The sequence below is a fragment of the Pelodiscus sinensis genome, chromosome 10 (assembly GCF_049634645.1).
Source record: "Pelodiscus sinensis isolate JC-2024 chromosome 10, ASM4963464v1, whole genome shotgun sequence".
NCBI lineage: Eukaryota > Metazoa > Chordata > Testudines > Trionychidae > Pelodiscus > Pelodiscus sinensis.
Genome location: NC_134720.1, coordinates 7,268,555 through 7,295,487, shown reverse-complemented (window position 1 = coordinate 7,295,487; position 26,933 = coordinate 7,268,555). Strand labels below are relative to the sequence as shown.

At 45.5% G+C, this 26,933-nt stretch overlaps 1 protein-coding gene across 2 annotated transcripts; it reads left to right on the top strand.

The window, feature by feature from the left end:
* The first annotated feature begins 5,727 nt into the window (after positions 1-5,727).
* Positions 5,728-26,104, top strand: PLEKHB2 (pleckstrin homology domain containing B2). Of its 2 annotated transcripts, none has more exons than XM_075937457.1 (8): positions 5,728-5,868; positions 12,911-12,958; positions 13,482-13,634; positions 14,082-14,184; positions 14,782-14,821; positions 18,694-18,783; positions 19,923-20,031; positions 21,716-26,104. In XM_075937457.1, exons 2-8 carry the CDS (start codon positions 12,922-12,924, stop codon positions 21,850-21,852), a joined length of 669 nt encoding a protein of 222 aa, XP_075793572.1. In that variant the 5' UTR covers positions 5,728-5,868; positions 12,911-12,921; the 3' UTR covers positions 21,853-26,104. The 2 variants fall into 2 exon arrangements, with proteins under 2 accessions (XP_075793572.1, XP_075793573.1); XM_075937458.1 differs by lacking the exon at positions 5,728-5,868 and adding an exon at positions 6,023-6,485.
* Positions 26,105-26,933: the final 829 nt, after the last annotated feature.

The following is a 26,933-nucleotide window of genomic DNA, read 5'->3' as shown; positions in this document are numbered from 1 at the left end:
AAGCTGGCTAGACTGTCGGGCCCAACGGGTAGTGATCAATGGCTCTGTGACAGGTTGGCGGTTAGTTTCTAGCGGAGTGCCCCAAGGATCAGTTCTAGAGCCGGTTTTGTTCAACATCTTAGTTAATGACCTGGATGAGGGGATGGATTGCACCCTCAGCAAGTTTGCGGATGACACTAATCTAGGGGGAGAGGGCATTGGAGGCCAGGCATAGGGTCCAGAGTGACCTACACAGATTAGAGGATTGGGCCAAAAGGAATCTGATGAGGTTCAACAAGGACAAGTGAAGAGTCCTGCACTTGGGTTGGAAGAATCCCAAGCATTGTTACAAGATGGGGACCGACTGGCTAAGTAGCAGTTCAGCAGAAAAGGACCTGGGGATTACAGTGGATGAGAAGCTGGATGTGAGTCAACAGTGTGCCCTTGTAGCCAAGAAGCTGAATGGAATATTAGGTTGCATTAGGAGGAGCATTTCCAGCAGATCTAGAGAAGTGATTATTCCTCTTTATTCAGCTCTGATGAGGCCACGTGTGGAGTATTTTGTCCATTTCTGGGCCCCCTCTATAGAAAGGATGCGGACGCATTGGAGAGGGTCCAGCGGAGGGTGACCAAAATGATTAGGGGGCTGGAGCACATTACCTATGAGGAGAGGCTGAGGGACTTGGGCTTATTTAGTCTGCAGAAGAGAAGAGTGAGGGGGGATTTGATAGCAGCCTTCAGCTTCCTGAAGGGAGGTTCCAAAGAGGATGAAGAGAGGCTGTTCTCAGTAGTGACAGATGGCAGAACAAGGAGCAATGGTCTCAAGCTGCAGTGGGGGAGGTCTAGGTTGGATATTAGGAAAAACTATTTCCCTAGGAGGAGGACGAAGTATTTGAATGGGTTCCCTATGGAGGTGGTGGAATCTCCATCCCTAGAGGTTTTTATGTCTCGGCTTGATAAAGTCTTGGCTGGGTTGATTTGGTTGGGACTGGTCCTGCTTTGGGCAGGGGGCTGGACTTGATGACCTTCTGAGGTCTCTTGCAGCTCTATGATTCTATGATTAAATTTAAAATTGACTCAGGGCAGAGGTGAATTTGATGTGTGGACACTATTAAGGACTCAAACCGTAGGCCTAAATTTAACTGCCCAGAGTAAGACTTCGATAGCCCAAGAGAACAGATAAGTTGCCTGGATCAATTCAAAGGTTTACGCTGGCAAAAAGTATAATATGTTTAATAGTGATAGAAATGTAGCCGTGTTAGTCTAGTGTAGCTGAAGCAAAATACAGGACTATGTAGCACTTTAAAGACTAACACGATGGTTTATTAGATGATGAGCTTTCGTAGGCCAGTCCCACTTCCTCAGATCAAATAGTGGAAGAAAATAGTCACGACCATATATACCAAAGGATACAATTTAAAAAAAGGAACACATATGAAAAGGACAAATCAAATTGCAGAACAGAAGGGGGATGCGGGGGAGGGGGGAAGGTAAATGTCTGTGAGCTAATGATATTAGAGGTGATAATTGGGGAAGAGGTGATATTGGACCTAACCAAGTGAGTTATAAGATCAAGAACACATATTCCTGCGCATCCAGAAATATAATTTATGCTATCATGTGCCGAAAGTGTCCGTCTGCTATGTACATTGGACAAACGTCTCAGACATTTCGCCAAAGGATCAATGCCCACAAAACAGATATTAGACAGGATCACAAAGAAAAAACAGTTTCTTGCCATTTCAACCAGAAAGGACATTGTCTCAACGACTTAATTACCTGCATCCTGCTTCAAAAACCTTTTAAAACTGCACTTGAAAGGGAATCCTCTGAACTGTTATTCATGCTAAAATTCGACACTTTATGCGTGGGTCTCAACAAACACTCTAGTTATCTTACCCATTACAAAGATAGGTTCCCCAATTATCACCTCTAATATCATTAGCTCACAGACATTTACCTTCCCCTCCATCCCTCTTCTGTTCTGCAATTTGATTTGTCCTTTTCATGTGTTCCTTTTTTTAATTATATCCTTTTTTAATTATATGGTTGTGACTATTTTCTTCCACTATTTGATCTGAGGAAGTGGGTCTGGCCCACGAAAGCTCATCACCTAATAAACCATCTTGTTAGTCTTTAAAGTGCTACATAGTCCTGTATTATAATATGTTTGACACTCTTATTATTGAAAAGGTGCCACAAGTGACCTCCAATACTAAAGTACCTTGCTGAACCAGGGCATAAGTATGTGCCTGGCTAGTTTTAACGAGACAACACCCATATTTAAAAATAGGCACCTCCTTGGATACTGTGGTTACTGAGGTGTTACCCACTACCTCTGTGTTATTGGAGAACCAGGACCTAGTATCCATCTTGTCTGACTCATAAAATACACCCTTTCCCTCCAGCCTCTGCTTGAATCAACACTGATCAGAAGGAAGACTTACAAAAGGCAATGAAAAGGCAGGGGAAGATGCACCTCAACCCGTAAGGGTGACAGAATTAAGGAAACAGCTCTAATCTCATTTGCATCGAAGATGGGACAGAAAGACATCTCCTTTAGCATATACAATGGAGAACAGCAATTCCAAGGCAAGAACCACACTGAACTCTGGAACATAGAAAACAGGAAGGCATTGCCTCCTGAGAAATCTCTGCTCCAGATGCTAATGAATCCATGCTTGCATACACCCAGATCAGTAATCATCAGACTAATTTTAGTAATAAATCCTCTATTGGTATCCAAAATACTGATATTGCATACAGGGCTGGCCTGAGCCATTTTGGCTCCCCGGGCCCAGGCGCGCGGCGCTGCCCCCGGACGCACAGCGCATGTGCGGGCCCACCCCCGGGGCACACAGCGCATGCACTGCCCAGCCTGGCCCGGCCATCGCTGCTGGAGCACAGCCTGGGGCCACCCGGGGAAGGACACTTCTGGCCAGCGCCGTGGGGATGGGAGGCTGGCGCTGCGGGAGCTGGGCGCGCGGCACCTGATGGCAGCTATAAGAAATGCTGCACGCCCCTTACAGCTGCCATGAGGCGCCCCCCATAGGTTGGCACCCCGGGCAGCTGCCTGGCTCACTCACCCCTTAGTCCGGCCCTGACTGCATAATTGCATTATAAGCTTCCTCGAAGGAACACTGCCATAGCCAGGAATGATTAGTTCCTACTGTCTAGCTCAAAGAAAAGAACTTTGAAATCTTCCCTTCAACCATCAGTTTATCAGTTTCATTGATGTTTCCCTACTTGAGCATGGGTCTGGGTTTTTGTAAAGTGTTCTGATGCCTGGATCTAAATTCTGCATTGTAGTTTTCTCAGGAAATCCGTAGTGTCACGGAGGTAACTGGGAGTGCTGGTGGTGTAGGGTCTGAAAAACAGCATCGCTTGCCTGGTAACCTCAGTCGTGCAGAACGCAATGCCATCCACAGCCTCCGGAACAACTCTGACATTATAATCAAAGAGGCTGACAAAGGAGGTGCTGTTGTCATCATGAACAGGCCTGACTACCTAAAGGAGGCTGCCAGACAACTCTCCAATACCAAATTCTACAGGCCTCTTTCCTCAGATCCCACTAAGGAATACACTAAGAAACTGCACCATCTGCTCAGGACACTCCCTACACAAACACAGGAACAAATCGACACACCCTTAGAGCCCTGACCAGGGTTGTTCTATCTATTAACCAAGATCCACAAAACTGGAAATCCCGGACGCCCCATCATCTCGGGCATTGGCACTCTCACTGAAGGACTGTCTGGCTATGTGGACTCTCTACTCAGACCCTACGCCACCAGCACTCCCAGTTACCTCCGTGACACTACGGATTTCCTGAGAAAACTACAATGCATAGGTGATCTTCCAGAAAACACCATCCTAGCCACCATGGATGTAGAGGCTCTCTACACAAACATCCCACATGCAGATGGAGTACAAGCTGTCAGGAACAGTATCCCTGATGATGCCACAGCACAACTGATGGCTGAACTCTGTGAATTTATCCTCACACACAACTATTTCAGATTTGGTGACAACATATACCTCCAGACCAGTGGCACTGCTATGGGCACCCGCATGACCCCACAATACGCCAACATTTTTATGGCTGATCTGGAACAACGCTTCCTCAGCTCTCGTCCTCTTACACCCCTTCTCTACCTACGCTACATCGATGACATCTTCATCATCTGGACCCATGGGAAGGAGACTCTGGAAGAATTTCACCATGATTTCAACAGCTTCCACCCCACCATCAACCTCAGCATGGACCAATCTACACGGGAGGTCCATTTCCTGGACACCACGGTACAAATAAGTGACGGTCACATCAATACCACCCTATACCGAAAACCTTCCAACCGCTATACTTACCTGCATGCCTCCAGCTTCCATCCCAGACACACCACACGATCCATTGTTTACAGCCAAGCACTGAGGTACAACCGCATATGCTCCAAACCCTCAGACAGAGACCTACACTTACAAGATCTTCAACAAGCATTCTATAAACTGCGATACCCACACGAGGAAGTGAGGAGACAGACTGACAGAGCCAGACGTGTACCCAGAAGCCTCCTGCTACGGGACAAGCCCAAGAAAGAAACCAACAGAACACCACTAGCCATCAACTACAGTCCCTAGCTTAAACCTCTCCAATGCATCATTAGCGATCTACAACCCATCCTGGACAATGATCCCTCGCTTTCACAGGCCTTGGGAGGTAGGCCGGTCCTTGCCCACAGACAACCCGCCAACCTGAAGCATATTCTCACTAGCAACTACACACCGCACCATAATAACTCGAACTCAGGAACCAATCCTTGCAACAAACCTCGGTGCCAACTCTGCCCACATATATACACCAGCAGCACCATCACAGGACCCAACCAGATCAGCCATACTGTCACTGGTTCATTCTCCTGCACATCTACCAACGTAATATATGCCATCATGTGCCAACAATGCCCCACTGCTATATACATCAGCCAAACTGGATAGTCCCTATGTAAAAGAATCAATGGACACAAATCTGATATTAGGAATGGCAACATACAAAAACCTGTAGGGGAACACTTCAATCTTCCTGGACACACAATTGCAGATCTAAAAGTAGCCATCCTGCAGCAAAAAAACTTCAGGACCAGACTTCAAAGAGAAACTGCTGAGCTACAGTTCATCTTCAAGTTTGACACAATCAACTCAGGATTAAACAAAGACTGTGAATGGCTCGCTAACTACAAAAGCAGCTTCTCTTCTCTTGGAATTCACACCTCCAGATCAGCTACTAGAAGTGGGCCTCATCCTCCCTGATTGGATCCACCTGGTCATCTCTAGCCTGAGTCCGGCCTGCATATTTATACCTGCCTCTGGAAATTTCCACTACATGCATCTGACGAAGTGGGTCTTTGCCCACGAAAGCTTATGCTCCAACACTTCAGTTAGTCTATAAGGTGCCACAGGACTCTGCGCCGCTTTTGCAGATTCAAGCTAACACGGCGACCCCTCTGATACCTACTAACTGGGGAATCCAGTAGCATCCCCACCCCCCTCCGCGTGCCCAGGGGACTGGACTTTATTAAACTGGGCAGAGACTCAGTAAGTCTTTGAGGCAGCTGCCGGAAGTCGGGGAGATCTGAGGGGGGGCGGGAGCCTGCCACCCGAGAACGTGACCCTGTTTCCATCGCCTCGCGGGCCCACCTCCCCCGAAAACTACAGCTCCCAGCAGCCCCGGCGGGGCGCATGCGCAGCGCGACTAGCTGAGCTCACGGCTCACGGGACGGGCTGACGTCAGAGCGGGCCGAGGAGTGTAGCCGCGCCTGGCGGGGAGCAGCCGCGCTAGGAAGGAGCCGGGGCGCCGTGCGCGGGGTCGCGCGTCAGTTCCGCGGGCAGCAGGTGCGTAGGGGCGTCCGGGGCCGCCGGCGGGGCGGGGCGGGGGCTGCCAAGGGCGGGGCGGTGTTTTGTAACCGCCACCCCGCGCGGCTGGGGGGGGGCAGAGCCGCGGGGGGTAACGGGGCGGGTCCTTTGCAGGCCCCTTGCGCGGCGGCCGCTCCTCGGCAGGGCTCCCGGCGTCTCACCGGGGCACCTCGCCCGCCTGGCGTCCCACATCGCCGGGAGCCCCGCCTGCCTCCCCGCGGAGGCGCCGCCCGCTGCGCTGGGAAGCCCGGGGGCCGCTCTGGTGAAACGGGCCAGCTTGGGCCGGGGCGAGGTGGCGCAGCGGGGCGGCAGAGGCCGGGGAAAGTTTCCAGCGTGTCCCTGCCAGGGTGCGATTCCCTGCGGGGCGGGCTCTGTCCCTGCCGCCGAGCTCACCCCAATGACTGCAGGGTGAGGCGGTGTTCTCGCTCTGTGCTGCTAGAGCGCCTAGGCAGCCCTCGCACCAAAGTCGTACAGACTTGCCAAGCAAGCTTTGTACTGTGGCTAGACTGGGACAGTGGCACAAGGCACAATCCTAGTACAGCCCGCACGATAGAGGTGCGCATTGTCCAGCAGTGGAGCGGTAGCAGGTGTTTCTGGTAAGAGCAGAGAAACAGCCACAGAGTACAAGTAAGAGTGCGTAACGGAGGGGGTGGATTGGGCAGGGAACTAAATGGGATGTTGCTTCTCTGAGTCATTTGCATCTGAGCTCTGACTTGTGAATCTCGAGCATTTTTTAGTTGCATGACTTTGGCCTTTTCAGCTCTCTTCCCAGACCGTGTAAGTGGCTCTGCATGGCGCATGTTTACTTCAGTAGGCTTGAGTCTGCCAACAGGTAGTCAGTTGCAGGATTGGGAAATTTAAAAGGCAAAAATATTCTTGCTTGTTTCAGTGGATGTAGCTGGTGTCTGAATTTTTATTTGAGCGGGAGCGATAGAAAAGGGAAGGCATGGAGAAAAGCTGAACAAGCTAAGTGAGGAGGACATCGCTGTTAAGCCTGAAACCCCACTTCCTTAGGCTGGCTTGTGAATTGCTAAACTCAGCACTGGCACCATTCGAAGATGGATCTTTTTCTATGGATCTTTCTGCGCCTGATTTTTTTTTTCACACCAGTTTTGCCCTAGCTGCCTTTCTTTACATTGTAGTTTTAAAGGTGAAATTCTCCATACTCAGTCATTCACAGTAACATTTAACACTGTTGAGATATCTGTGTAGCTAATTGGTGGTCACAACTGAGTATCTGGGTCCCAATGCTTCAGTTAGATCTCATGGGCAGATCCTTGCATCTGCATGGATTGCCATTGAGATCCAGTTGCAGGATTGGGATCGTTGTCATGTGAATGATATTAATTGTCCCTGTAGTTTTCTTCGTTCTCCCAAAGCAGGTACAAGTAGGGAAGGCAGGTTTTAAAAATTTTACTCAGGAATAGTGCAAATCTTAAAGAAGAGACTATTGGATATTCTGGATTATATTTACACTATAAATATAAGTTTATACTTGCTACGTTTGCCAGCCCCACCTTTGCTGCAGCCAGATCATGGTCTCTCCTACCTGTGCTGTAGCAGGAGGGGTCAGATGAGGACTGCACCATGGGGCCTGTCCCAGGATCAGAGCCAGGAACAGGACACTGTGGCCAGATGGGGGCTGGGCCCCAATTGAGGCATGGTTGGCCAGGTTTAATTTTAAATAAAGTAAAATATTATGTCCAACACAAAAAGGTTTCAACATTGTAAGGGTTTCAACATTAACTTCATTGGAGACAATTTTTTATTGTAGAAGGTTGAGAAAGCTAGAAGGGGGGGAAGCTGTTCTTGATGTTGTTTTTAACAAAAATGGAGGAATTGGTTGAAAAATTTAAAGTGGAAGGCAGCTTGGGAGAAAATGACCATGAAATCATAGAGTTCATAATTCTAAGGAATGGTAGAAGGGAGAACAGCGAAATAGATTGGATTTCAGGAAGGCAGATTTTAGTAATCTCAGAGAGCTGGAAGGTAATGTCTCATGGGAAGCAAGAGTAGGAGGAAAAACAATGGAAGAGAGTTGGCAGTTTTTTAAAGGGGCCCAAAAGCAAACTTCCACTGCGTAGGAAAGATGAAAAAAGTATGACAGGACATCAACTGGGAGATCTTACATGATGTAAAAATCAAACAGTTGTATAAAAAGTGGAAACTAGGTCAAATTACAAAGGATGAACAAAAGCAAACACCGCAGGTATGCTGGGCAAGATTAGAAAGGCAAAGGCACAAAAAGAGCTAAATCTAGCTAAAGGCATAAAGGATAACAAGAAGACATTCTGCAAGTATATTAGGAGCAAGAGGAAGACTAAGGACAGGGTAGGGCTATTGCTCAGTGAGGAGGGAGAAACAATAACAGGAAACTTGGAAATGGCAGAGGTGCTTAATGACTTTGTTTCGGTTTTTGTCAAGAAAATGGATGGTGATGGGATGCCTAACATAGTGAACACAAGTGGAAATGGGGTAGGTTTAGAAGTTAAATAAAAGAACAAGTTAAAAATTCCTTAGCAAAGTTAGATGTGTACGAGGCATACATGAAATACACCTAGAATACTCAAAGAGCTTATAGAGGAGGTATCTGAGCCTTTAGCTATCATCTTTGAAAAATCATAGAAGTGGAGAGAGATTTGGTTGCCCCACCTCAAAATATTAGGGAAAACAAAGAGAAGTACAACAAAAAATTAGTGTTTTAGAACTGCTTCCAGATGAGGAGAAGCCTAAAAACCCGAGACTGTTAATCAGACAAGAGATGGTCGAGGGGCGATATGATTGAGGTCTGTAAGCTCATTGGATGACCGTTGTATTAATAGGCAGCAGGTTTAAAACAAACAAAAGGAAGTACTTCACACCATGCACTGTCAACCTGTAGAACTTCTTGTCACGGGATGTTGAGCTGGTCAGAAGAATAAATAGGTTCAAAAAAGAAGTAGGTAGGTCCACCAATGTTTACCAGTCAAGAGGATCAGGGACACAACCCTGGGTGTTTCTAAGCTTTTGATTGCCAGAAGGTGGGATTTGATGATGGGGGAAGGATTAGTTGATAGTTGCCCTGTACTGTTAATTTCCTCTGAACCATTGGCACCAGCAGTTGTCAGAAGACAGGAAGACAGTTGTCAGAAGACAGGGTTAGATGGTCTGACCAGTATAGCCATTCTTTAATATTAAAGACCATAAGAATGGCCACACTGAATCAGACCAAAAGTCCATTTAGCTCAGAATCCTGTTTTCTGACAGTGGCCAATGCTAGATGCCCCAGAAGGAATGAACAGAACAGGGAATCATCAAATGATCCCTCCCTGTTGCTCATCCTCAGCTTCTGGCAAAGAAAGCTGCTCAGCCCTGCCCATTCTGGCTACTAGCCAGTGAGGGACCTATCCTCCATGAACGTATCTAGTTTTCACTTGAGCCTTGTTGTTCTCTTTGCCACAGCCTGTTGTGACGGCCAAGAGTTCCACAGGTTGACTAAGCATCGCACGAAGAAACACTTGCTTTTGTTCATTTTAAGCCTGCTACCTATTCATTTATTTTGGTTCTTGTGTTACAAGAAGGATTAAATAACTTCATTTACTTTCTCTGCAACAATCCTGGTTTTATAGACCTCTATCGTATCCCCCACAGTAGTTTGTTTTCCAAGATGAAAAAATCCCTGTCTTACTAATCTCTGTTCACATGAAAGCTGTTCCATACTCCTAATTGTTTGTTGCCCTTTTCTGAACCTTTTCCAATTCCAATATAATGCCAGTTTTGAGCTTCACTTGAACTCCCACTTGCCATTAGCAAGGGTGTGCGTCAGCAGGTGACAGAGCCATGTCTTCGTTCCCCAACACATTTCATAACTGTTCCGCTGGCTTTCATAACACTTGCTAGACATCCTCTGTTGTACTTCTCAATTGCAAACTACATCACCACCCTAACTTCCCCAGGCATTCAGAACCTCCAGCCATGTCCTGCTTTCAGGCCTTGCTAAACACCAGTCCCACTGAAGCGCACAAGGACAGAAAGGAGGATACCATCTAAAGTTAACACAGAAGGGATGAGATTTCCTTTATCCTGTGTTGTCCTATATCAAAATTCTCTCCACCTTACTCTGAGAAGCACTGTTGTTGTTGCTGAGCCAGCATCTATTAAAAATGAAAAACTGTTTTTTCTCTTCAGCTTTCAAGTGATATTATCAAATGCATGACACTGCACATAGAAGACACTGTATTAAACTAAGTTCTAGTATACATTATATTCAGCTGCTATAGTTTGGATTTTTTTGCACAATAAAGGAAATTAAACATTAAAAGGAAAGATGGGGAGGAGCGGGTTTTGTTTTATAACACACGGTTGTTTTGACCATTCATTTTAAAAGGGTTGGGATTTGCTTACCTGTCGGTGATTCAAACAATAGCTAGAACAAAAGTGTTTTTCAAATTGCAACAAGGACAATCCTACAGATGTTCTTTTTTAACTTGTAAAATGAAAGCTGTAGGAATTTAAAAGAGATTCAGACCCTTTTGAACCTACTACTCAACATGCACTCTTTATGAAAGTACAAAAGAGTATCCATTAAAGCTCTCACTGATTTGGCACACTAACAAGTTTGACATTCTCAAACTCTTTGAGAGTCTCAACTGGAACGAGCTAAACAAAGGAGATGAAATGTCCTGGTTAAGTTACGGTAATCATCCCCTTTTAGAGATGGGGAAATTAAAACAGCTACCTAAAGTCCTGTCACTACAATTTGTAAATATAGATTTTAAAAGCGCAGAAATTATATTAACTGTCCACACATACCCTCCAAATTTAGAAGGGAAAAGTTTTCTTTGACAGTCGTGTTTTAGCTCAATCCTTTATTAATGACAAGTTATCAATTTTACCTCCCCCCCCCCCAAAAAAAAGATTTAAAATGGAAGTCCTAGTAAACACTCAGTTAATACTTTACTATCCATTTCTTACAAAAAGAATCTAAAATATTCAGTTTATAAGACTACTTCTTCCTCTATCCCTTTTCTTACCTCTAAGTACACACCCTCAGTTGTCAGGCCTCATGCCTTTACTAATCCCCAGGTTTAACTCTGCCACTCTCAGACCAGGCCCCAGGCTACATTATCCTGTGTGTCAACTAGGGATGTCAACATGTACTCAACTATATGATTAATCAATAAGTCTAGGCTTAAGGGTTAATCTTGTCAACTACATGCATATCCCCCCCCCACCTTGCTGTCTTAAAAGCCAGTTTTCCCCAGCACTGGCTCCAAGATACTGCTTGCCCTGCCCAGTGCTGATTCCTCTGTCAGAGGCAACAGAGGGAGAGGAAGCGCAGCACTGGCAGCGGAGGCTGTCACGAAGCAGCCTGTCAGTGGGGGATCTGAGTGCCTCACAAACAGAGGCTGCTCTGCATGCCACTCGGACCCCCCTCTCCCCCAGACAGCCCTTGCCAGTTAACCAAAACCAGTAAGCATCACCCTATAAGTTTCTCTAATATCCTGGCACTGACAACACCACAGTAATACTGCATATCTTACGTAAAGGCTGACCATGTCCAGTTGGTAACTTAAGCATCTCTTCTTCAGAGACGCTATTTCTGTCTGTCTGTCTGGTTCCCCAAACAATGTCCCCTGCTCTTGAGAGAGTATTCTCTTTACAGCTATCCAGAACTTCTTAAATCTGTGCTGCGTAGACATCTTTTCCATCTGGGCACTGTCTCAATGCTAAGGATGTTACATTTCGAGTGACTAATCGAATAGTTGATGCAATTTGCATCGACTGTTCAATTAGTTGATAGTGCGTCTTCACGTTTGAAGTGTAACAGCCATAGGACTGGTGCTACACTTCAAAGGTGAAAGCGCTGCAGGGAGCATGGAGCCAGCGGGGAAATCCCCCACTGTCCCCATGCTCCCTACATTGTTTCAAAGAGGCAGCACTGTGTGGAGCCCAGAGTCAGAAGAGGACTCCCCTGCATGACCCCGTGCTTCGTGCGGCGCTGCTGCTTTGAAATGCCGCAGGGTGTCCGGCATCAGGCTACATACAGAGTTTCAAAGCGGCAGCACCACGTGGAGCCCAGGATCAGCTGGGGACTCCCTCACTGACCCCGGGCTCCATGCAGCGCTGCCGTTTTGAAACACCATGGTGAGCCCAGCGTCAGGTTCCTTTTTGCACCCCTGGGGAGGCATAAGGATCTTGTGCTAAAAGGGGGTTTTGCACAGACACAGACACGGATCGGAAGAGATTATTCTGTAAGTTGGGAGAAATCCCAGTCCCCCTGCTGGGGAAGGGGGAATGCTTCTTCCCTGCAAGCCGGATCGCACAGTGAGGCTCAAGGCTTTCCTCCTCCTCTCCTCCCACCTCACCTCCCGCCCACCATGGGAGGCTGGCGCTCTAACCTTGTGGGAGAGCGAGGGTGAGGCGGGAGCACCAGTGCAGGCTCACCACTGTGGGCGGGAAAGACGGGAGGCTGAGCTCGAGCCGTGGCCCACTAGTGGTCCGCAGAGCACAGGCTGAGAAACACTGCCTTAAGCTGAGCTGAGCTTGGAGGCATCCACACAGTGGGAGCAAAGACTCCCATTGACTTCCCTTACTCGTTATGACTGCGAACACGCAAACTTGAATGCCAGAATGTTGATCTCCAGTGCAGCAAGCGTAGATATGCCCTTGGCAAAGAACAGGATTAGGTCAGTAGTAGCGAAGGGATCTCCTAAAATCAGAGGATATTTTTCATTGCATTCACTAACAGTGCATGAGTTAGTGGTGTACTAACTGTTTTTAGTAGATATCTTCCCAGTTGGGGGGCTGCCAAAAAATGATCTGGACTGTTTCCATTTAACTCCTGCAATTCACTCTTTAATGGTTCAGACTGTACCCCAGCCAGGTATTGTTTCATTGGGCAAGCATTTCAGGAAGGAACCACTCTTGTGCTCCCATCAGCTAACTGTGCCAGGGTGTTTACATCGAGCCAGCATGCCTGATTGATTGATTGATGCCATGTATTGAAGGTGACGGTGGTTTTCTTCTTTTCTCCCCATAGAGTAAACGGAGATGGCATTTGTGAAGAGCGGATGGCTGCTTCGGCAAAGTAAGTGATGAGCTTGTTCACTACTTTCTCCCACGCATAGTTTAGCTGCACGTCTAGGGTTTTTTTTATAGGCCATCAGTTGGAAACAAAAAATTTCCTTTGTCCTGTTTAAACAGCTCTCTGAGGTTGATCTCAAGGATATTGGACCATAAAAACATCCTATTTTGATAGAATCATCATCTGACCTTTCAGATTACAGTAGGCATTGCTATAGCTGAGTGTGCCGGGTCTTGTTGTCTGCTGCTTGCATGGTCTATAACTAAAGCTTTATGAAAAATAAAAACCCAAACAGACCATTGTAAGTGGGGCTTGGAAAATATACCTGATGCCTACTCGCTTTTGATTATTTATTTGGTCACTAGCATGTTAGAATCCTGAAGCATTATGTTGTTTGCTTAAAAAAAAGAAATTAGCAATCACAATGCTAATTGTTAAATAAGGAATGACGTGTAGGGCCTAGCTGTCGTGTGTTTTATTTGCGTTTTAAAGTTGAGAGATCCTGATGCAAAATTAATTCTTCCAGGCACTATTTTACGACGTTGGAAGAAGAATTGGTTTGACCTGTGGTCTGATGGCCATTTGCTGTTCTATGATGATCAGCATCGCCATGACATAGAGGATAAAATCCACATGCGAGTGCACTGTATCAACATCAAAGTGGGGAATGAATGCCGAGGTAGAACATGTACTTTTTTACTTTACAGGGATGGAATTGAGAAGGAAATTTTAAACTAACAAAGGGAGATGTTTCTCACATATGGCATTGCCATGTGGTAGATTATCTTGGTGGTTGCCACAATTCACATATAAAACTGCTTGAGTGATGGGGAGTCTGTGGCATGTGACAGAGTCTGCTGGCATGCATTCTGGGTAAAGTGCTGAACTGTGGCAGAAGTCACAGCATTGACTGGTGAAGTTGCCCTGGGGAAGCTGCAGCTCTTGTTCCGTGTTCTGGCTTGCCATTGTATTCAGTGTGCAGCCAGCACAGAGGGGTCAAGGCTGGTGCTCATTTATACAGGGCCCCATCCAGCTGTCTCCTTGCCTTTAAGTGGGAGTGTAGCACTCTGGCTAGTGTTTTCCTAAGTATTAAATGGAAATCGTTTGCTTTGTTTTTCTGAACTAGATTTCCAGCCTCCAGAGGGGAGGTCGAGAGACTGTGTGCTGCAGATTGTTTGTCGGGATGGAAAGACGATCAATCTCTGTGCAGAAAGTGCAGATGACTGCTTGTGAGTTTCCAAAGAATGTTGTACTTGGCTCTTTGTGGCCCAAGAATGAGCCCCAAATATTCTGAAATTCCTCAAGGGTGTTTCACGCCAGTGAATGCCAAGAGGAAGAATGTTCCTTTGATATGGGCCCTTGTTTCTCTGCTTTTTAGGCTACACGTTTGCAGAGGTGCAATTGCTCAAGCGATTGCGGGGACATGTCTCCGTTACCCCACTCATCATTATTGCCATAGTGATGCCCCTTTATCAAGGTTGCTGCTGGTCTCCTGTATCTTCATGCCTGGCTCTTCGTTTGTTGCCCTTCTCTGTATTCAAACAAGGAGCCCCAGAACAGCACCCATTACTCCTGTCGTGGGCTTAGGGACTGAACAGAGGCGTAAATGCCTCTTTGGTCCTTCCCACAAATCCCTTGGTGCATATGTCTTAGCGTAACATGAGGCTACCCACATCCACGATAACTTTGATATACATTTTTCAACATATCATTTTGTCTACTGAAACGTAGTTCCTACTGCACCTTTTAATTGCTAACTGCATTTTATTCAAAACCTTAGAATTGTGGAGTATCTCTTTATCCAGTACATAATCTGTTTCTTGCAGGGCATGGAAAATTGCACTCCAGGATGCTAGAACAAATGCAGTAAGTGCACTGTGAATGTTGCCATGGTGATGGGGAAAGGAGGGAGTATGTGTGAGTGGCAGTCAGAGGCCTGGCAATTTTTCTTCTCACTGCCTTCAAGCACCCATTTGGATGATTGTGCTTTGTCCCTTGTTACCTAAGCCAGAAGGGGTGTGAGCACCATGGAGCTGGTGCCCACAGCTCTGGTAGCAGGCAGGCTTGTGGCTGTGCACACCGGCTAAAGGAGAGGCGTGCTCTTTGGAGCCCCGCAGCTACTGTGCTGTAAGGCACGTTGAAGGGGGAGCGTCAGACAGCTGGTGGATATACTGTGGCGGGGAAAAGGCTGATCTGTAGGTGAACAATGAGGATTGGGACTGTGGGCGCTCATGAATTCTTTTGTATCTGGTTAAGATACAGCTTGACCTTCCCACTGCTCATAGCTTGATCAGGCCCATCTCAATGCTGGTAGTCAGCAAAGAAACCAGATAGTGGTGGAGTGGGTGTCTTTGTAGAGAAGCTTCTAGCTGAAATGAGTGGCAGCTACACTTATGTAGATAATTAACGCAGTTGCCAGACTCATTTGTAGAAGATACAAAATGTGCTTTTGTGTGCTGTATGCCTAGTATAGTTGTGTGAAATCATGCAATATCTAAATACCTTCAGAAACTTGGGCTTCAGGTAGAATGGTTCATAATCATATTCAAACTGGATAACTATATGTTGAAATGTATGGTTTGTATTTGCAATTAACATTGTTTGTGTCTTTTGAGCCAAATATTCTATCTTGTATTAGGGATGTTAGATATAGTGTAACTAAGTAGTCATGTAACCGCATGAAATCTTATCGGTTACACGATTATTTGATAGTTTGTGGGGGCAGGGGCGGCAGCGGCAGCCAGTGTGCTCCTGGCCCTACTCCCAGGGAGCCCCCTGCCACCCTGTGCTGCTGCCTCTGCTACAGCTCCTGTGGACAGAGGCTGCTACCAGGGAGGGGAGGTGCTAGGGGAGGCTGCTTTGAAGCTGGGTGCTGCAGACAGAGGCTGGTCCTTAGCAGCCCCTGTCTTTGGGGGTCCAAGCTCCCCATGGACAGAGTCTGCTCCGTGGGATGCAGAGCACTCTCTGTTTGTGGGGAGCTCAGACCCCCCGTGGACAGGGACTGCTGCTGTGGATAAGCCTCTGTTCATGGCAAGCCTAGGCCACCATAGACAGATGCTGCTTCATGGCAGCCTCCTCCACCACTCCCCCAAGCTGTTGCCTCTGCTGGGAGGCAGGGATAGGTGGCACCATGGAGCTTGTGCTAGGGGGAACTGGCTCCCTCCAGCACCGGCTCCTGCCTCCTCTGTAAGAGGCAGCGAGGTGGGGGGAGATGGTCCCATGGAGCCAGCATGCGCAGAGAGCCAACAGCTGGCTCCCCGTGTGTATTAGTTCCAGCCTGCCACCTTCACCCTCCGTGCTGCTGCCTCTCCATTGAGTACACAATTAGCCAGATAACTGCCATTTAACTTCCTTAAAAGGAATGGATTTCTGTGAAGACTCCAAGAAACTCCTGTTTTACCCTGGAGTCATTTTCCTTGCACATAGAATTTTCTAAACGTTCAGTAACCTCCGTGTTGAAGTTAACTGATTTGTGAATGGGTTGCAGGTGATCTAGAGTGTACAACTAGTAGCTGTCACCCTAACTAATGTCTCAGGCTGTATCTACGCTTACGGTAGTGTGTGCAGACACTGCATGCCCCTCCTCCCCCAACAAGGGATAAATGGCAGCGTAGATGCTCAGGCACTGCTTAAGAAAGTAAAGGCGTGCCAGAACCTGAGGGTATGTTTTCTGCACCACTCTTCACATGCCCAAGCAGTGCTCCCATGTCTCCACTGGTATTTTTAGCAAGATCATGCTCCGCTGCTGGAGCCTTTCTGCACCACAGTGAAAGACTTGGGTGGGGCCGAGCCTGCTGCCTGAGCCTTTTGCTGCTCAGCATAGCAGTACACTGCTTTGTGGACACAGGCTGTTTTCACTACAACTTGAAGCTACATAACTACCACAAGCTGCTACCAGTGTAGATGAGGCCGCAGAGAATGACCTTCAGATGTTCTCTGCTGTTAAACCTCTACGAAAATTTCAAATACGTAAGAGCCCAGGAGTGGTCACAGTCCATCTGCCAGCACCCCCCTAAGTGGTCGTACTTTGAAAAGTGCTGAGCATCCAGTTGCACCCACTGACTTTGCTGGGGTTAACTGGGTCCTGCTCCATAGGCTTGGATCCTGTAAACCCTCACACAGCTGAGGGATTCTGTGAGTTCAGTGAAAATCCTTACAGGTGTAAAGCTACTAGTGTACCTTTGCAGGAGCAGTGCTTTGGGGCACTTAACAATGAGCTCCTCATCTTTTTTGGGGGGGGGGGGGGAAATCTTGGCTCCTTCGTTTGAGGCAGCGTGTGAAATCCTCTCCCTTCATGGAAGGAAAACATGGGACAAATCAAAAGTAACTTCCAATCCCCTAGAATCTCTAATAAAACCACAAATCTGAGTAGAGACCCAAAGCTAAAATGTCAGAGAAATTCTGCAATCCATCTCCAATAGCATGAGAGAGGGAGAGAATATTTTTAGGAGCTACTGGGATCCGTACAGCTATAAAGTTAGCCTTTTCCTTATGCAAAGCCTCTGGCTGAATAGGAGCAGCATTGTGTATCATCACAACCAGGGCAAAAATCTTAAGGCCATTCTGAAATATATAAACAAACTACTGGAAGTCAGCAGTAGTTACTGTGTGAATTACTTTCAGCAGAGGGTGCGTCTAAAAACCTTCTGTGGCAAGGTTTTAAATTACGTGTGTTTCTACCAACAGTTGAAGGAAGGGGGCTTTTAAATATAGATTTGCTAATTTCAGGTCTGTCTTTTATTTGTAGGCAAAGAGCGTGGGTTGCTGAGAAGCTTGTCATTGGTACAAAATGTTTGGGTGCAGCTGTGAACTTTACCATTGATCCTTGTAGGCTAACACCTGCATTCGGTTGCACTGATGTAATTCTACAGAGTTCAGGGGGATTACTCGAGGGTGACTGAAAGCAGGGTATATAAACTTGCATGTGAAGAGTCTTCTTCGCCCCGTGACCCCTTCCCAAATTAATCAGTTGAACCTGGACTTCAAAACAATGACCTATCGGTTTAAAACATTTTATTTCTCTTACCTTTAATGAGCCAGAGAAAACGGTTGACTCAAGGAGCTGATCTGCATTGCTGTCTCCTATTTTGCCATCTGACAGGAACTTGCTCCCCTATTGAGTGTCCTGCTGTGGCATTATGTGACACAACTCTCTTTCTTCCTGCTGTGGATCATCTCATGAAGTTATAGCCTCTAGAAAACTTGTGTGTCTGTATTGTGTGCTGCTGTAATGAAGCTCCTCATTTAAAGCAGTGGCTCTCAGAGAGGTACCTATGGTCCGAGTGGGATGCAGAGTAAGGATGTTAAGGAGTAATCAACTGTCCAATAAGCAAATGTTTATCGGTTAGTCGAAAGGCTAGTCGACTAGTCATTCTTTATCCCCCCCTACCCTCCCCACCTCTAGCAGAAAGAGGCAGCGGGGGGGGGGGGGGCCGCATTTAAAAGCGGTAGCTCTTGCTACACCTGAAAGGCAGAGGCGCTCTATCAGCTAATCAGTTAGTCGATATTTAACTGATTAGTTGATAGAGCGCCTCTGCCTTTGAGGTGTAGCAAGAGCTGCCACTCTCTCTCTGTCCAACCAGTTCTGAAGCAGTAGCCACTATAGTGACCTAGCCAATTTCAGTGGGACAAATAGTCACATGTGGCTAGTTGGCTAGCTTGCTGGACACCACGATTCTAGTCAATTCTCTCTGTTTGTAAAGAAGTGAGTAACTACTGTCATCTTTGTTCATGTTTAGGGTTATGTTGGTTCTGAAGTGATGTATGATGAAACCGCAATTTCCTCAGCTCCTCCCCCATACACAGCGTACGCTACCCCATCACCGGAGGTAGGAGTGTAAACAAATATAATACAAATGTGAAAAGACTGTATTGAACCCTGACATTCTGTTCCTTGGAAGTGCTGTTGCTTTGGTTCTTTTTCTTAAACATGGTTTATTTTTCAGTAGAGAGAGAGCTCAAGGTTTTTAAAAATGACTAGTGATTTTTAGGGGCCCAGCTTAAGGTACCTTTAAAGGGCTTGACTTCTGATCGGTGGCGAGCTCAGCACTTCTTAAAATCAGGCCCTTTTAAGGTGTCTCAGATTGGGTAGAGAAAAAGGGAGGTGCCCATAAATTACAAGTTACTTGTGTAAAACGTGGCTATACAGCCTTAATATTGGGCATACATCCTTAATATAAGGAGAGGCAATAACATTTTGAAAGGCTTTGACACGAATTCTGCACTTCCAGGATAAAAATTCTGTTTGATAATTCTTCCTGGTTTTACTGTTTGAAGCTGAAATTTATAAAATCGGTAAGGACTTTGTGTGCGGAATTTCATAGCGATGCAAATAACTAGAGTTTGCTTGGATTAGGATGTGGCAACAATAAAACCAAAATATTTACTGACCTCAGTAGGTTCTGACTTTGACATATTACCCAAATAGTGGTGGTAATATCTATGCTGCTGCTGAGGCTTTGGAACAGAACAATCACATTTCTTGCTTATAAATAGTTGTAATACCAATTGTGCACAGCAGCAGAGATGAGCAATATGCTTTGTTCCTGTACATCAGAGAAAAGACGGCTTCAGAAATGGTGTGAACAGAGGGTTTTTATAATGGGGGATCTGAAATGTTAAAATTATACTGGTCCCATCCTGTCAACTGCCAATTGGCCACGGTTTTCTTGTATATCACAAGGCCGGATTATATAGGAACCATGGGCAAGCCATACTTGTATGTATTATTATAGCTCTGCATTGGCTAAGCTTGGTGCTACAGGAACTGAAGATGTTAACTGGCAAAATACTGTGGTTAACTATATGCGAATGTAGAAAGTGAATGCTGTGAAATAGACACAGTGGATTTTGATTATTCCTAAACTGCACCAGCATTGGGTAGAGACTTAATCAAAGCACTTTTAAATTGGTGTAAAGATGCTTTAGTAAAGGAACATCATCTAATAGATCCATTTAATTCCCCTAGGTTTATGGCTATGAGCAGTACAATGGTGCATATCCCCCTCCTGGTCCTCAAGTCATCTATGCCTCTAATGGACAAGCCTATGCTGTTCCTTATCAGTATCCCTACCAAGGTAACAAATGCCAGCCTCTTCCTCCTGCTTGGTTCCCACACTTTCTAATCAAGTTGCTGTGAAGTGATATGTTGTTTCCTATGGAGGAAAAATAAGTCCGATTACTTGAAATCCGTGCCAGTATTTCCATTGCTCTTGATGCTGAATATAGCCATAGGTAGTTTTTTAGAAGGAAACTGTTGTTTGCCCTAGCCAACAGACAGTCCTTCTCAAAAAGGAAAGGTGGTAATTATCACTACACAAAGATAAGAAGTGAAGAATTTTGGGTTCAGTTGAGCTGTTCTGGAGGTTTAGCACAATAATGTGCTGACTTAACATGGAATTTGGCCAAGAGATTTGCCTTAACACCTCTTCCCCCAGAAATTCTGTGGGAATATAATCTTCTCCTTTGACTTCAATGGGCTTTGGATTCAGCTCTTAATGACCACCAGTAGTTAAGACCCCAGTTTTAAGTCACTTCACCACCATCTCTTGCCTACTGCCCTTTGGAACCATTCTTAGTCCTTTGGTTTAGCACAGACTCTGAAGGAAAAGGTTCCACTTAATGAATTGCTGAGAGCACTTTATGCTGAATTTAGGTTTCCCCTGGAGTGGGGGTGGGGAAAGGGGCCTCCGCGAGATTGATTTGGCCCGCGGCTGCCCTGCTGCTCCCCTGCCCCCAGGCCAATCGAGACCTGGGGATGGGGGAACGTGCAAAGTCTCCTCCCCCGCCAAGGGCGTGCCATGGCTAGAGAGAAATGCCAGCTGTTTGAAAACAGTCAGTAGTTCTCTCTAGCTGCTCCGTGCTGCTGGCAGGGTGTGGGCAGGGAGTGAGAGACTTCACACGCTCCTCTGCCCCCCGGCTCTGGCACATGAGGTCTCCTCCTGCTGTGGTGCCTAGAGGGAACCACTAGCTGTTTTAAAACAGCTGGCAGTTCTCTCTAGGCACTGGGTGGGGGGGATAAAGACTTCATGTGCTCCCCCGTCCCCAGGCCAGTCAGGGTCTGTGGGCAGAGGACCATGAGAAATCTCCTGGCCCTGCCCCTTCTGGGGCGGCCTGGGGCCACTTCAGAAATTTGTGAAGTGGCCCCTTTTTTAAATATTGTTGCCCACCCCAACCCTAGAGAGCTCTTCTCAGTCCCTCCTGTAAGGCACCCTGGAAGAGTTGCAAGGGCTGCGGGACTGACTTGAGGTAGCTGGAGACCTAATCCAGTGAGATGTGGTTGGCCTTAGATAGTAGAGCACTTTTACTCTTCTATATGGCTCTTCATCTCAAGAGCTCAGAATAAACACATGCATGAATTAAGCCCCCAATACTCTTCTAAGATTGGAAATTTTTTATTTTCATCTTGAATATTGAGAAAATGAGGCACAGAGATTAAGTCATCCAAGGAATATTTGGCAGAATCAGGAATAGAATCTGTCTCTGGTTGCCAAAGCCTATGGGCAAGCCACACGTTTATGCTTTTATCTTTCTGTGATGTTGGGGTGTTGTCTGTTCTCTGTCCTAGCAGGATCAAGAATTGGTATCAGAACCCCCCACTCCATGGGGAGTTAGTTTTCACCACACCAGCTACAAAGAAAGTGTTAAAGTTCAAGTGTAAGGGGAGGGAAAGAGTGGGTGACTGGGTAGGCTTTTCAAGCCTGCATCAAAATCAAATCATGAACAAATTCTTTTCCTAACCAAATTATCGCTGCTTTCTAGGACCCTATGGCCAGCCCCCTGCAAATCATGTCATCATTCGAGAGCGTTACCGTGACAATGATGGAGACCTTGCACTGGGCATGCTTGCTGGCGCAGCGACCGGAATGGCCCTGGGATCGTTGTTCTGGGTCTTCTAGCTTGCCTGGGATCTTTGTCTTTGTAGCTCCAAAAACCTTTATTTATTCTTCCTGTGCAATAATATATTTTGCAAAGTACTGTTTATTGTAAAGATTTTTAATAAGACAAATGCAGGAGCACCTTTTTTAGTGTTGACACCTTAATTAACCCCCTTGTAACCATCCCAAGATGAGGGTTTAAAGGTACCATTTAATTGAAATATGGTTAAAAATGCACTTGCTAATTTCATGTGAGATTTTTTTATGAAGCTGGGCTGTCTGAAGAATTTATATACCTATTGATCAGTGATTGCATTGATACTAATGCTAATATTACAAGCAAAGGATTAAGTGTTGTCATTTGTCACCCACCTTAAGACCAGACTGTTAACCATTTGCTCTGGAATTTTTGTTATTGCTAATCCTTGAGTCTAGTTAGTCCAGCTGTTAACTCCAGCATGTTACAGTGTATTGAAGTCATGTATTTAGGAATTTTACGCTATTGGTGTCACAAAACACTCCTGAAGACAGATATGAAGGATTCTATTAATGGTCCCACAGGGTAATGCTTACTTTTTGGTGGATGGCACTGAATTCTCATAAATTAATGTGTAAATGGGGAGAGTTGTTGCAGTACATCAGCAGTGGCGTTAGCACATCCACACCCATTTTATAGGACAAAATCCTCAGCAAGGAAAAACTCCATTATATCTGTGCTATAAAACGTGAATTATTTCAGTACTTGTATTTGCAACAGATGTTTCTCTCACTTTACAAGCCTTTTGTTTAACATGGCCCACATGACTTTAAGCAGTTAGGTCTCAGACTTAGCAGGCTAATGAGTTTGGATGGGAAGATTTGGGGATCTGATCAGAGAGCAGTTATTTCCCTTTGTCCAGTCACAAATGCCTTGGTGGGGAAGGGGCTGTTGTGTGTAAGGTCTGCATCTATGCTCAACTCTGTTTTGTATTATGTCCAGAGAAGATCACTGATCAGTCATCCTTGCAGGACTGGGCCTGGGAGTACCACTATGTGTTAAAAGGGTAAGCTGAAGTTTGTTTGGGGAGGGAACCATGAATGGGGAAGGGAGGAGCAGACAGAAAGCAGATAGAAAAGGAAAACAGGAAAGAAACTCGAGTGGACCTTGTATGCAGGCTGTGCCAGGCACCAGATCCACGTTCCCCACCTGTTACTTTAGCATCCCATCCGTTCCCCATAGCAAGATCTTGCCTGTGATAGCATGAGTGCTGTGGTGTCTGGCTTTTACGCACCACCTCTGATATCTCCTAAAGTGGCCATTAAAAAAAAATTCCCCTTCCTCTGTCTCACTCTGCATTACAGAAGTGCCCAAGGAGCTGTTCCATCTTTCAGCTGATTCTCTTCTGCTGAGTTGTTTCTCATGCCCAACCCTACTGTACAGTCCTGCTTTATAATACAAACTGAGCTGTGCTAGGCATAGAGGAACCAACAGACAGAACTTACGTACTTTCTTCATGGGAAAAGGGAGGGTGTGCCTAAGCTTTGATCTTTATAGATATCATATTTTTATACTTCGATTTTTGAGCTTCCCATAACAATGCTGTCTTAATGTTTTGAGGCTTTTGCCTCCTTTATGCTTTCAGTTGAAAGTTGATTAAAATCTTCAAGGCGTATGTCAGGGAAGATGACAATAGATGGGATCTGGCAGCTATGTGACTTTGTGATGGAAGGAATAAACCTGGTGTAACCTAAAACTGTATTGTCTGGGTTGTGCTATACAACCAGTACAGGACTCTTCAATACTCGGAAAAGTTTGGTTAACAGCCAGCAAGAGCAAAATTTTTCTCACTGTCGGGCCAACTGTCATCAATTGATTTAGTCTTAATAAACCCTTTTGAAAATCCTTTGAAAAGAAATATTCTAATAGTAATGAGAGATTGTTGAACCAAAGTGTACTGTGAGCGCTTCACTGAACATTGAGGGGGGGGCTTTGTAACAGACTGTAGTTTCCTAATTCTGCCCTTCTGTGCATATAATGGCTTCAAGTGAACTCAGTGGGCACTGCACATATTCATCCAAGAATTCGGGTTGTGCAGAAACAACAGGCATTTCAAAAGAGGAATAATCCTGTTCAAAAGAACACATTTCCCAGAAGGGAAACTGGCCCATGCACCAATCCAAAATGTTTGAAAAGTATCACTTAATCCTCTCCTAGAGTCCAGTCTTGCAGTGTGCTCAACCATTCCTTGATGCTCATCTGAGGGACAAGGCCCTAAATGAAAGCCTATTCATATTCCAATCATTGGGGTACCTTGGAACTGGTTGTATAGTTCAGAACCCTGTTTGGAGCTCTGACATCTGACTAGCTACATAGAACACCCATCGCTCACTTAGTTCGGCACTATTTTGTGTGAGGCACGTAGAAAATAAAGACAGCTACATATAACTCCACTTTTGTGTGTGTGTGTGAGTTAGACTGTAATGGGAGTGAAAGCAAAGCACAAAATAGATCAGCCTAGTAACTCTCTTGCAGGGACTGTTGATCACAGCATGGGAGTGTTTTGTCTTGTGCTGAAAACACAAAGTTATACTTTAGTCCTTGATTGTAGGAAGAAAGCCCATAAGGAAAAGGAACTCTGTTGCTGGTAGAACTTTCATGTGTACGACTAGCTACACTTTAAAATGATCATCTTGCTTTTTGGTTTGAAAGTTCTAAAAAACCAGTGTCTAAAAACCAAGCAAGCAAGAAAACCAGACATTGCACAGTAATGCGCTAAAAGGAAAATCTTCAAGAAAAGCTGAAGGTTGTAGTTGGCTTCTATTATGGTAGACTGCTTTCAAACAAAATCTTGGCAGCTGATTGTCTACTAATTTAATAGCACTTTTTATAGCTGTTAAGCACACTGTGATGTGTACTGGAGTATATAATCAGGACATTAGTTCCTTTGGTGCTGGAAGTCAGGACTTCACAGCCTCTCTGCTGCTGATGGAAGCTAGCATTGAGCAGTTAAGCAGAGGTCACGCTTCTGATGAACAGCTTTGGTGGGCAGCCACCTCAGCTTACTCATAGTTAATGTTGAGATGAACCATTTATAACAGCCCATAAATCCACTTCCCTAAAACACTGGTTTGCATCTAATTCCTCAAGATTAAAGTAGCAGCTTTATTGTGTTGTCGGGGTGGCTACATAGCAATGACCTTTTTCTTTTGCCTTTCTTCTGCTTCACCCACTCAGATGTGCTGAGCATCTGCAGTTTCTGTGGAGCTGCAGGAACTCAGCACCTGGGAAACTCTGCTCATTAATGAGGAACTTCGCTTGCTCTTACAGAAAAGTGTGGTGGGCAGCGACAGCAATGATGTTATAATCTGGGTTGGATGCATTTTTAAAGACTTGGTCCTAAACACATATTTCCTTCGATGGCATCTGCTGGGGCTCCGCTTCAAACTGCCCTATTCAGATTACTGAAGCTTGTGCCCAGCTGAACCGTGACTGTTGATTTTTTTCAGAGTAAGGTATTACACTAGGGTGGTTGAGTCGGGACCAAAGTGACTACCAGATACTCAACTTTAAAACAGAGACCAAAAGCCTACATTGTCAAATGTGACTTGTGACGTCTTGGTTTTGGTTTCTGGGATGGTGCCCACCCCAAGGAATGCATGAGGCCTGGTTTTGAGGGAAAATGGATATTTGCCACTTTAAGATATAGCAAGCGGAGCTCCCAAAATCACTATTGAAAATTTAGATTTTTTTATTATATTAAAAGTTTAAAAGCCATCAGTGACAGTGAGCTTGTAGAACTGTGTCTGCCTGAGAGCTGGGAGTTAGAATTCTTTATGGGAAGAGCAGTAACATTGTCTGGTTGGTTTTACGCTTTGAGAAGACATTTGTTTCCTTTGTTTATTGTTGAATGTGGTCTAACCAGTGCCTGGCAAGAGCTGGCTTCCAAAATGATAGCACAGAATACTCAGCTTTTTGTTGGGTCTTCACTTCTAGCACTGCCTACCAAAGTTCAGCTAGAAAGCAAAAGGGAAAATTGACCAACATGTGTCTGGGTTTCCCCCTTCTCTCAGGACATAGAGCTTATGATATGGAGTGTACAGAAGCTGACATGCACAACAGTATGTAGATAGATATAGCATAAACATAAATTGCTGTCATTCTCAGGTGCTGTAGTGTTGTGTTCTTTGCTATGAATCCTAACTACTGTCCTTTCCCTGATGTTCTGCTCTCTCACTATGCAGTTCTAAAGTTACAGTGAAAATTCTTACCAATAAAATGCTTACTAAACTGGAAGCTCGTGTCTTGATGTTTTTCTATTTTCTCTTAAATCTGTTGTTCCAGGAGCTTGTATAATGGGTATATACTTACATTCATGGCTCCAGCTTGAACAAAACCATGTTTCATTTTACTGGGAGTCCGTGGTGTGAATACTGGCATTCTCTGCTCATAAAAACTTTCCAGAGCAATTATTAAAGTGACACTTCTGATTTTTGCTGAAGAATAAAGCAGATCTGTGGTCTGGGAGGTTAGCATTTGACTTGCCTTTGATTTGTACACTTCAGGCTACAAGCATCTGCTCAATCTAGTCAGATACATGGCAAATCTAGAGCGACCCTATGAAATCTGAGAAGTCACTGCATTTAAACAAGGATACCTGAGGCTGGAATTGGGTACATAATAATCACATTTCCTTATTCCCTATATATTTTTTACCTCTTCATCAACTCAATATTCTTAGTATTTGATCTATATGTAGAGTTCTGCGCAAATACAACATTTTTTTTTATCTTCATCCACATCTGCAAAAATGAGCCACAGGTACCGTCATCCATGTTTGCAAGTGGATACCTACATAGAATCATAGGACTATAAAGCTGGAAGAGACCTCAGAAGGTCATCAAGTCCAGCCCCCTGCCCTAGGCAGGATCAATCCCAACTAAATCAACTCAGCCAGGGCTTTGTCAAGCCGAGACTTAAAAATCTCTAGGGATGGAGACTCCACTACTTCCCTAGGTAACCCGTTCCAGTACTTCACCACTCTCCTAGTGAAATAGTTTTTCCTAATATCCAACCTGGACTTCTCCCACTGCAACTTGAGACCATTGCTCCTTGTTCTGCCATC

Bases quoted from the DNA above. Each gene is read 5' to 3' on its own strand.
- PLEKHB2 (XM_075937457.1), top strand. From the start codon at position 12,922: ATGGCATTTGTGAAGAGCGGATGGCTGCTTCGGCAAA. The intron at 12,959-13,481 runs GTAAGTGATGAG...TAATTCTTCCAG, and splicing joins CGGATGGCTGCTTCGGCAAA to GCACTATTTTACGACGTTGG. The intron at 14,822-18,693 runs GTAAGTGCACTG...GTTCATGTTTAG, and splicing joins AGGATGCTAGAACAAATGCA to GGTTATGTTGGTTCTGAAGT.